Source organism: Nerophis ophidion, linkage group LG01, assembly GCF_033978795.1.
Source record: "Nerophis ophidion isolate RoL-2023_Sa linkage group LG01, RoL_Noph_v1.0, whole genome shotgun sequence".
In the NCBI taxonomy this organism is placed as follows: domain Eukaryota; kingdom Metazoa; phylum Chordata; class Actinopteri; order Syngnathiformes; family Syngnathidae; genus Nerophis; species Nerophis ophidion.
Genome location: NC_084611.1, coordinates 10029861 through 10042380, shown reverse-complemented (window position 1 = coordinate 10042380; position 12520 = coordinate 10029861). Strand labels below are relative to the sequence as shown.

General features: G+C 33.9%; 1 protein-coding gene across 6 annotated transcripts in view; it reads right to left on the bottom strand.

The window, feature by feature from the left end:
• Nucleotides 1-12520, bottom strand: part of slc4a4a (solute carrier family 4 member 4a) — a 245522-nt gene that overhangs the window by 111575 nt on the left and 121427 nt on the right. For 4 of the 6 annotated variants that reach the window (XM_061895893.1, XM_061895903.1, XM_061895913.1 and 1 more), the window contains exon 7: nucleotides 11609-11788. In XM_061895893.1, the coding sequence (XP_061751877.1) occupies nucleotides 11609-11788 (180 nt within the window). The remainder of the gene's footprint in view (nucleotides 1-11608; nucleotides 11789-12520) is intronic. The other 2 variants (XM_061895921.1, XM_061895935.1) reach the window with 1 other exon arrangement.

The window sequence follows — 12520 nt, the reverse complement described above, 5'->3', positions numbered from 1 at the left end:
TGGAAAATGACCAAAATTCAATGGTCAAATTAATGTCAGAACCCGACATTGATTAAACATTGTCAAATAGTATGTTGTTTCAACGTTGTATTTTTGTTGTAGAATATTGTTTGGTAAATGACCAAAATTCAATGGTCAAATCCGTCATTGATTAAACATTGTCAAAAAGCATGTTGTTTCAAATGTTGTTTCTGTGTTGTAGTTAATTGGTTGGAAAATGACCAAAATTCAATGGTCAAATCAACGTCATAACCCGACATTGATTAAACGTTGTCAAAAAGTATGTTGTTTCACGTTGTATTTTTGTTGTAGAATATTGGTTGGAAAATGACTAAAATTCAATGGTCAAGATTAAACATCGTCAAGAAGGATGTTGTTTCAAATGTTGTATTCTTGTTGTAGATAATTGGTTGGAAAATGACCAAAATTCAATGGTCAAATCAACGTCAGAACCCGACATTGATTAAACGTCGTCAAAAAGTATGTAGTTTCAACGTTGTATTTGTGTAGTAGAATATTGGTTCGAAAATGACTAATATTCAATGGTCAAATCCCGCATTGATTAAATATCATCAAAAAGTATGTTGTTTCAATGTTTTATTTGTGTAGTAGGATATTGGTTGGAAAATGACCGAAATTCAATGGTCGAATCAACGTCAGAACCCAACATTGATTAAACGTCGTCAAAAAGTACGTTGTTTCAATGTTTTATTTGTGTAGTAGAATATTGGTTGGAAAATGACTAAAATTCAATGGTCAAGATTAAACATCGTCAAAAAGGATGTTGTTTCAAATGTTGTATTTGTGTAGTACAATATTGGTTAAAAAATGATCAAATTTCAATGGTCAAATCCAGCATTGATTATAAATCATCAAAAAGCATGTTGTTTCAAATGTTGTATTTGTGTTGTAGACAATTGGTTGGAAAATGACCAAAATTCAATGGTCAAATCAACGTCAGAAACCGACATTGATTTAACGTTGTCAAAAAGTATGTTGTTTCAACGTTGTATTTGTGTCATAGAACATCGGTTAGGAAATTACCAAATTTCAATGGTCAAACCAACATCACAACCCGACATTCATTAGACGTCGTCAATAAGTATGTTGTTTCAACGTTTTATTTGTGTAGTAGAATATTGGTTGGAAAATGACTAAAATTCAATGGTCGAGATTAAACATCGTCAAAAAGTATGTTGTTTCAACGTTGTATTTGTGTTGTAGAATATTGGTTGGAAAATGACCAAAATTCAATGGTCAAGATTATACATCGTCAAAAAGTATGTTGTTTCAACGTTGTATTTTTGTTGTAGATAATTGGTTGGAAAATGACCAAAATTCAATGGTCAAATCAACGTCAGAACCCAACATTGATTAAACGTCGTGAAAAGGTATGTTGTTTCAACGTTGTATTTTTGTTGTAGAATATTGGTTGGAAAATGACTAAAATTCAATGGTCAAGATTAAACATCGTCAAGAAGGATGTTGTTTCAAATGTTGTATTTGTGTCGTAGAATATTGGTTGGAAAATGACTAAAATTCAATGGTCAAGATTAAACATCGTCAAAAAGTATGTTGTTTCAATGTTTTATTTGTGTAGTAGAATATTGGTTCGAAAATGACTAATATTCAATGGTCAAATCCCGCATTGATTAAATATCGTCAAAAAGCATGTTGTTTCAACGTTGTATTTGTGTCATAAAATATTGGTCGGAAAATGACCAAAATTCAATGGACAAATCAACCAACGTCAGAACCCGACATTGATTAAACGTCATCAAAAAGGATGTTGTTTCAATGTTTTATTTGTGTCGTAGAACATCGGTTAGGAAATTACCAGATTTCAATGGTCAAATCAACGTCAGAACCCAACATTGATTAAACATTGTCAAAAAGTATGTTGTTTCAACGTTGTATTTGTGTTGTCAAATATTGGTTGGTAAATGACCAAAATTCAATGGTCAAATCCAGCATTGATTAAACATTGTCAAAAAGCATGTTGTTTCAAATGTTGTTTTTGTGTTGTAGATAATTGGTTGGAGAATAACCAAAATGCAATGGTCAAATTAATGTCAGAACCCGACATTGAATAAACGTTGTCTAAAAGTATGTTGTTTCAAATGTTGTATTTATGTTGTAGATAATTGGTTGGAAAATGACCAAAATTCAATGGTCAAATCAACGTCAGAACCCGACATTGATTAAACGTCGTCAATAAGTATGTAGTTTCAACGTTTTATTTGTGTAGTAGAATATTGGTCGGAAAATGAGTAAAATTCAATGGTCAAGATTAAACATCGTCAATAAGTATGTTGTTTCAACGTTGTATTTTTGTTGTAGAGAATTGGTTGGAAAATGACCAAAATTCAATGGTCAAATCAACGTCAGAACCCGACATTGATTAAACGTCGTCAAAAAGTATGTTGTTTCAATGTTTTATTTGTGTAGTAGAATATTGGTTGGAAAATGACTAAAATTCAATGGTCAAGATTATACATCGTCAAAAAGTATGTTGTTTCAACGTTGTATTTTTGTTGTACATAATTGGTTGGAAAATGACCAAAATTCAATTGTCAAATCAACGTCAGAACCCAACATTGATTAAAAGTCGTGAAAAAGTATTTTGTTTCAACGTTGTATTTTTGTTGTAGAATATTGGTTGGAAAATGACTAAAATTCAATGGTCAAGATTAAACATCGTCAAGAAGGATGTTGTTTCAACGTTGTATTTTTGTTGTAGAGAATTGGTTGGAAAATGACCAAAATTCAATGGTCAAATCAACGTCAGAACCCGACATTGATTAAACGTCGTCAAAAAGTATGTTGTTTCAATGTTTTATTTGTGTAGTAGAATATTGGTTCGAAAATGACTAATATTCAATGGTCAAATCCCGCATTGATTAAATATCGTCAAAAAGCATGTTGTTTCAAATGTTGTATTTGTGTTGTAGATAATTGGCTGGAAAATTACCAAAATTTAATGGTCAAATTAATGTCAGAACCCAACATTGATTAAACGTTGTCAAAAAGTATGTTGTTTCAATGTTTTATTTGTGTAGTAGAACATTGTTTGGGAAATAACCAAAATTTAATGGTCAAATCAACGTCAGAACCCAACATTGATTAAACGTTGTCAAAGAGTATGTTGTTTCAACGTTGAATTTGTGTTGTAGAATAATGGTTGGAAAATGACCAAAATTCAATGGTCAAATCCAGCATTGATTAAACGTCGTCAAAAAGCATGTTGTTTCGAATGTTGTATTTGTGTTGTAGAGAATTGGTTGGAAAATGACCAAAATTCAATGGTCAAATCAACGTCAGAACCCGGCATTGATTAAACGTCGTCAAAAAGTATGTTGTTTCAATGTTTTATTTGTGTAGTAGAATATTGGTTGGAAAATGACTAAAATTCAATGGTCAAGATTAAACATCGTCAATAAGTATGTTGTTTCAACGTTGTATTTTTGTTGTAGATAATTGGTTGGTCAATGACCAAATTTCAATGGGTCGAATCCAGCATTGATTAAACATCGTCAAAAAGCATGTTGTTTCGAATGTTGTATTTGTGTTGTAGAATATTGGTTGGAAAGTGACCAAAATTCAATGGTCAAATCAACGTCAGAACCCGACATTGATTAAACGTCGTCAAAAAGTATGTTGTTTCAATGTTTTATTTGTGTAGTAGAATATTGGGTGGAAAATGACTAAAATTCAATGGTCAAGATTAAACATCGTCAATAAGTATGTTGTTTCAACGTTGTATTTGTGTTGTAGAGAATTGGTTGGAAAATGACCAAAATTCAATGGTCAAATCAACGTCAGAACCCGACATTGATTAAATGTCGTCAAAAAGTATGTTGTTTCAATGTTTTATTTGTGTAGTAGAATATTGGGTGGAAAATGACTAAAATTCAATGGTCAAAATTAAACATCGTCAAGAAGGATGTTGTTTCAAATGTTGTATTTGTGTAGTAGAATATTGGTTCGAAAATGACTAATATTCAATGGTCAAATCCCGCATTGATTAAATATCGTCAAAAAGCATGTTGTTTCAACGTTGTATTTGTGTCGTAAAATATCGGTCGGAAAATGACCAAAATTCAATGGACAAATCAACCAACGTCAGAACCCGACATTGATTAAACGTCGTCAAAAAGGATGTTGTTTCAACGTTAGGTTTGAGTTGCCCCAGGTCAGTACCTCGTTCAGGAAGTTCTCAACGTTGTTTCAATGTCTCGCGTCTGCTCGGTAAGAAGTATTACCATTTTTTCTGCCTTGTGTTGGACTTTCGAGGTTCCACTGCGTTCGGAGGGGAACATTATTGCCGTAGCGCACACGTCCTTGGAAAGAAGGGCTTTGTCCGACAAATGTGTCATTTATCCTTGAACTATGTCGTAATGGCTTGATAAGAGCGTCCCGGCGCCGTCGGGAACAGCGAGGGACGTTTTGTTTTGATACGATAGTCGTAAACATTTGTGATAAGTGTACTCGAGAGTCATAAAAACAACAAAAAAACTTTCCAAAGATTAATGGCTGGCAACAGATCAAAGACATTATCAATGAACAGGTGATCGGCGGCATGCAGTCAGAGGCAGGATGGCGCTGTCTGGCAACCTTTCGCCGGCCACTACATTAGGTACACCCCAAGACGGGGTCGTAATATTAGAGGCGTCATACACGAAAGGTGGAGAAAAAAACGACAGCCGTCCATCCTGCCTATCAAAATACGTGGCTTATTAATAACTAACAAGTTGCTAACTAATACAAAACTGGGTCAGTTTGTGGCTTGTTGGCTACAGCGGACACTTCATTAGGTACACCTTGAATAGAGATATTAATAAGGTTTATAGGTATTATTGAATAACACAATATTTCACCAAACAGATGATAAATAAGTCATGAAATAAGTACATTTCTACGTTGGGTAAGTGAAAAATTTCCAGTACAATTCAAACACATTCCTTTATATTTGAAAATGTATATTTATTTCGAATATTTTTTTGCTTTTTTTTTTGCCAATCGGGAGAGAAGTCATCATTTTTACCAGTAAAAACGTTGTCATTTTTTATGTAAATACATTGGTAATGTCAGCATTTCACGAGAAAAAAAGTTGCATTTTTAAAAATATTTTGATGTTTTTTTTTTAATTACATGGTTTATTTGGTTTTATATTTATTTAATTCTGACAACAACAAAAAAATCAAATAGTCTTCATGTTTTTGGAATGCTTGCAAAACAAAACACTCATTCACTGCACTTACAGTATGTTATGCACTTAATTTGAGCACTGTAGTGCACTTGAATTGTGCACTTCGTTAAGTGCATTCAACTCATGCACTTGTGGCACGCTGTTAACATACTACCCACCTACCCTGTGCCCTTACTTTGTGCACTAAACATGTGCACTTAGTGCACTTATTTTTTTTGCACACTTAATTTGTGCACTTATGTTTTGCACTTAACTTGTGTACAGTATGTAGGTGAACTTTACCAATGCAATTAGTTGGTGAACGTCATGTGCGCACTAAACTTGTGCACTTAACATGTGCACTTGGGGTATGCACTTATTTCCTTTACTGCACTTGCAGACTTTATATGTGCACTTTAATTTTGCACTAAGTGCAGTCATGTCTCGCGCCTAACCTGTGCACTTACATCTTGCAATCAACATGTGCACTTATTTAATTTGCACTTAATGTGTGCACTTAGGCGGTGCACCTATTTTCCTTACTGAACTTGTGGACTAAACATGTACACTTAATATGTGTGTTGAGTGCACTTAGCGCACTTATTTTGCGCACTCCACTTGTACACTCATGGCACGCACTCAACATGCGCACTTAACTTATGTTCTTAAGTGCATTTACCTTGTGCACTGAGGTGATGCACTTATTTTGCGCACTAAACTTGTGCACTTAACATGTGCACTTAGGGTATGCACTTATTTCCTTTACTGCACTTGCAGACTTTATATGTGCACTTTAATTTTGCACTAAGTGCAGTCATGTCTCGCGCCTACCTTGTGCACTTACAGCTTGCAATCAACATCTGCACTTATCTCATTTGCACTCAATGTGAGCACTTAGGCGGTGCACCTATTTTCCTTACTGAACTTGTGGACCAAACATGTGCACTTAGTATGTGTATTGAGTGCACTTAGCACACTTATTTTGCACACTCCACTTGTACACTCATGGCACGCACTCAACATGCGCACTTAACTTATGTTCTTAAGTGCATTTACCTTGTGCACTGAGGTGATGCACTTATTTTGCGCACTAAACTTGTGCACTTAACATGTGCACTTAGGGTATGCACTTATTTCCTTTACTGAACTTGCAGACTTTATATGTGCACTTTAATTTTGCACTAAGTGCAGTCATGTCTCGCGCCTAACTTGTGCACTTACATCTTGCAATCAACATGTGCACTTATCTAATTTGCACCTAATGTGTGCACTTAGGCGGTGCACCTATTTTCCTTACTGAACTTGTGGACCAAACATGTGCACTTAATATGTGTATTGAGTGCACTTAGCACACTTATTTTGCTCACTCCACTTGTACACTTAACATGTGCACTTAGGGTATGCACTTATTTCCTTTACTGAACTTGCAGACTTTATTATGTGCACTTTAATTTTGCACTAAGTGCAGTCATGCCTCGCGCCTAACCTGTGCACTTACAGCTTGCCATCAACATGTGCACTTATCTAATTTGCACTTAATGTGTGCACTTAGGCGGTACACCCATTTTCCTTACTGAACTTGTGGACTAAACATGTACACTTAATATGTATGTTGAGTGCACTTAGCACACTTATTTTGCGCACTCCACTTGTGCACTCATGGCACGCACTCAACATGCGCACTTATATATTCTTAAGTGCATTTACCTTGTGCACTGAGGTGATGCACTTATTTTGCGCACTAAACTTGTGCACTTAACATGTGCACTTAGGGTAGGCACTTGTTTCCTTTACTGAACTTGCAGACCTTATATGTGCACTTTAATGTTGCACTAAGTGCACTTATGTCTCGCACCTAACTTGTGCACTAACAGCTTGCAATCAACATGTGCACTTATCTAGAGTAATTATTTGCACTTAACGTGCACTTAGGTGGTGCACTTATCATGTGTACTTGGGCGGTGCACATATTTTGCTTACGGAACTTGTGGACCAAACATGTGCACTCAACATGGGTATCGAGTGCACTTGGCACACTTATTTTGCGCACTCAACTTGTACAGTTATGGGACGCACTCAACATGTGCACTTAACTTATTTTCTTAATTGCATTTACCTTGTGCACTGAGGTGATGCACTTATTTTGCGCACTAAACTTGTGCACTTAACATGTGCACTTAGGGTAGGCACTTCTTTCTTTTAGTGAACTTGCAGACTTTATACCTGCACTTTAATTTTGCACTAAGTGCAGTTATGTCTCTCACCTAAGCTGTGCACTAACAGCTTGCAATCAACATGTGCGCTTATCTCGAGTAATTATTTGCACTTAACTTGTGCACTTAGGTGGCGCACCTATTTTGCACAGTTAATATGTGTACTTAGGAAGTGCACCTATTTTGCTTACTGAACTTGTGGACCAAACATATGCACTTAACATGTGTATTGAGTGCACTTAGTGCACTTATATTGCGCACTCAACTTCTACAGTTATGGCACGCACTCAACATGTGCACTTATGTTATGTTCATAAGTGCACCTAAATAGTGCACTTTTTGCACACTTAACTTGTACTCTTAACATTTGCACTTAGCTTGTGTTCTTAAGTGCACTTACCTTGTGCACTTAGGTGGCAAACTTATTTTCCGCACTAAACTTGTGCACTTAGTGCATTCATCTTGCTCACTTGACTTGTGTATGTAAGTGCACTTAACCCGAGCACTTAGGTGGTGCACTAAACCAGTGCACTTAGGGGATGCAATTATTTATTCACTAAACTTGTGCCTTTTACATGTGCGTTAACTTTTGTAATTAAGTCCACTTGAATTTTGCACTCAGTGCACTTTTGTTGCGTCATTTCCACCTAACATATGCACTTAAGTTGTGCACAATAATGTTATTCTTTTTTTAAGGTGGAATTTTTCCACTAGCGTACCTAATGAAGTGGCCGGTGTGCATTTCTACGTTAGTGGTCTTAGATTAGTGCGTTAAAGAGATAAAAAAAAACTAAAGTTTGTGATTAAAAACTACTTTACTATAGTTTTAGTATAACAGAGTCTCACTTGTGGTGGCTGTTACATTATGGTGTTTACCAATGTACATTATGGTGTTTACTAATGTACATTACGGTGTTTACTAATATATATTTTGGTGTTTAACATTGTACATTATGGTGTTTACTAATGTACATTACGGTGTTTACTAATATATATTTTGGTGTTTAACATTGTACATTATGGTGTTTACTAATGTACATTACGGTGTTTACTAATATATATTTTGGTGTTTAACATTGTACATTATGGTGTTTACTAATGTACATTATGGTATTTAGTATTGTTCATTATGGTGTTTACTAATTTACATTATGGTGTTTATCATTGTACATTATGGTATTTACCATTTTACCTTATGGTGTTTACCAATGCACATTATGGTGTTCACCATTGTACATTATAGTGTTAAATAATGTACAATATGGTGTTTACTAATGTACATTATGGTGTTTAGCATTGTATGTTATGGTATTTACCATTGTATGTTATGGTATTTACTAATGTACATGATGGTGTTTAACATTGTACATTATGGTGTTTACTAATGTACATTATGGTGTTCACCATTGTACATGATGGTGTTTACCATTTTACATTATGGTCTTTACTAATGTATATTACTGTGTTTACTAATATATATTTTTGTGTTTACCATTGTACATTACGGTGTTTACTAATGTACAGTATGATCTTTACTAATGTACACTATGGTGTTTACTAATGTGTATAATGGTGTTTACTATTGTCGCATTATGGTCTTTATTAATGTACATTATGGTGTTTACCATTGTACATTATGGTGTTTAATATTGTACATTATGGTGTTTACTAATGTACAGTATGGTCTTTACTAATGTACATTATGGTGTTTACTAATGTGTAATATGGTTTTTACTATTGTCACATTATGGTCTTTACTAATGTACATTATGGTGTTTACCATTGTACATTATGTGTTTACTAATGTACATTGAGGTGTTTACTAGTGTACAATATGGTGTTAACCATTTCACATTATGGTGTTTACTAATGTACATTATGGTGTTTACTAATGTACATTATTGCACATTATGGTGTTTACTAATGTACATTTTGGTGTTTACTAATGTACAATATGGGGTTAACCATTTCATGGTGTTTACTAATGTACATTATGGTGTTCACCATTGTACATGGTGTTTACCATTGTACATTATGGTCTTTACTTATGTACATTGTGGTATTTACTAATATATATTTTGGTGTTTACCATTGTACATTACGGTGTTTACTAATGTACAGTATGATCTTTACTAATGTACACTATGGTGTTTACTAATGTGTATTATGGTGTTTACTATTGTCACATTATGGTCTTTACTAATGTACATTATAGTGTTTACCATTGTACATTATGGTGTTTAACATTGTACATTATGGTGTTTACTAATGTACAGTATGGTCTTTACTAATGTACATTATGGTGTTTACTAATGTGTAATATGGTTTTTACTATTGTCACATTATGGTCTTTACTAATGTACATTATGGTGTTTACCATTGTACATTATGGTATTTACTAATGTACATTAAGGTGTTTACAAGTGTGCAATATGGTGTTAACCATTTCACAATATTGTGTTTACTAATGTACAATTTGGTCTTAACCATTTCACATTATGGTGTTTACTATTGTACATTATGGTGTTTACTAGTGTACATTATGGTGTTAACAATTTCACATTATGGTGTTTACTAATATACAGTATGGTGTTAACCATTTCACATTATGTTGTTTACTAATGTACATTATGGTGTTTACTAATGTACATTATGGTGTTTACCATTGTACATAATGGTGTTTACTAATGTACAGTATGGTCTTTACTAATGGTGTTTACTAATTTGTAATATGGTTTTTACTATTGTCACATTATGGTCTTTAATAATGTACATTATGGTGTTTACCATTGTATATTATGGTGTTTACTAATGTACATTAAGGTGTTTACTAATGTACATTATGGTGTTAACCATTTCACATTATGGTGTTTACTAACGTACATTATGGTGTTTACCATTGAACATTATGGTGTTTACTAATGTACATTATGGTGTTTACCATTGAACATTATGGTGTTTACTAATGTACATTATGGTGTTTACTAATGTACATTATGGTGTTTACTAATGTACATTATGGTGTTTACTAATGTACAATATGGGGTTAACCATTTCATGTTGTTTACTAATGTACATGATGGTGTTTACCATTGTACACGATGGTGGTACATTACAGCGGTGCACTAAATGGATTTTACACTGATATTGTACATTGTGGTGTTTACTAATGTACATTATAGTGTGTACTAATGTACAATATGGTGTTAACCATTTCACATTATGTTGTTTACTAATGTACAATATGGGGTTAACCATTTCATGGTGTTTACTAATGTACATAATGGTGTTTACTAATGTACATTATGGTGTTTACTAATGTACATTATGGTGTTTACCATTGCACATGATGGTGTTTACTAATGTACATTATAGTGTGTACTAATGTACAATATGGTGTTAACCATTTCACATTATAGTGTTTACTAATGTACAATATGGGGTTAACCATTTCATGGTGTTTACTAATGTACAATATGGGGTTAACCATTTCATGGTGTTTACTAATGTACATAATGGTGTTTACTAATGTACATTATGGTGTTTACTAATGTACATTATGGTGTTTACCATTGCACATGATGGTGTTTACTAATATACATTATAGTGTGTACTAACGTACATTATTGCACATTATGGTGTTAACCATTTCACATTATGGTGTTTACTAATGTACAATATGGGGTTAACCATTTCATGGTGTTTACTAATGTACATGATGGTGTTTACTAATGTACATTATGGTGTTTACCATTACACATGATGGTGTTTACTAATATACATTATAGTGTGTACTAATGTACATTATTGCACATTATGGTGTTAACCATTTCACATTATGGTGTTTACTAATGTACAATATGGGGTTAACCATTTCATGGTGTTTACTAATGTACATGATGGTGTTTACTAATGTACATTATGGTGTTTACCATTGCACATGATGGTGTTTACTAATGTACATTATAGTGTGTACTAATGTACAATATGGTGTTAACCATTTCACATTATGGTGTTTACTAATGTACAATATGGGGTTAACCATTTCATGTTGTTTACTAATGTACATGATGGTGTTTACCATTGTACATGATGGTGGTACATTACAGCGGTGCACTAAACGCCAAGTCGACCCATGGAGGCCCAAACAGGCAGGATTTGTAGGAGGAAGGAGGAGACTGCACCAAACTGCCATCATCAGTATTACCGTTGTCCTGGTTGGAAAACAGCCTACTTGCACTGGAGACCATTTTGCCGATGTCGGCCAGGGAGCGCAGGTTGGACTTCTTGGTCTGATGGCGATGTTTCCGTAGCAACGTGTACGTCACCTTGTCCTTCAGCTCCGCCTTCAGCTGCCCGTTCTCGATCTGGTTGTCGGTGATCATCTCTGGAAGGCAGGGAAGAACTTTGTTGTTCTCACTTAGACACAATAATTCTAATGATGGTCATTTTGCAGTAAATAGTTGACGGACTATTATGTTGACATTTTACAGAAATAACATTGAAATATGTATGAGAAAACAATGTCAGGTTTATGCAAACTCAATCATAATATCCTAAATAAAAATAGATAAAAGGGAAAATATTCCTCCCCCCAATTTTTTAAATTTATTGGAATAAATTAGTAACATCAACATTATTAAAATAAAAATATATTCTAAATATTAATTTATTAATTTTTTTTTTAATTTTCAGGAATAAAGTTGTTTTAAAAATTAAAACACTTTATGAAAACATGAGTTGAATAATGAGAAAAAATATTTTTTTTAAGGCATGCGGTGGCGACTTGTCCATGGTGTACCCCGCCTTCTGCCCGATTGTAGCTGAGATAGGCGCCAGCGCCCCCCGCGACCTCAAAAGGGAATAAGCGGTAGAAAATGGATGGATGGATGGATTTTACACTGATACATAATCACGTATTACAATAATAATAATAATTTAAAAAGAAAACATTTTTACAGTAAAAAAAGTTCTACTAAAAGATAAAATAAAAATGTGGTAATTTTACAAGGATGATTTTAATTATGAATAAAAAGTTGGAAATATACGAGAAAACGTTTTTAAAATTATTATAATTTATTTTTCTAGAATTATGCTGTAAGAGTAACTGGAAATAAAT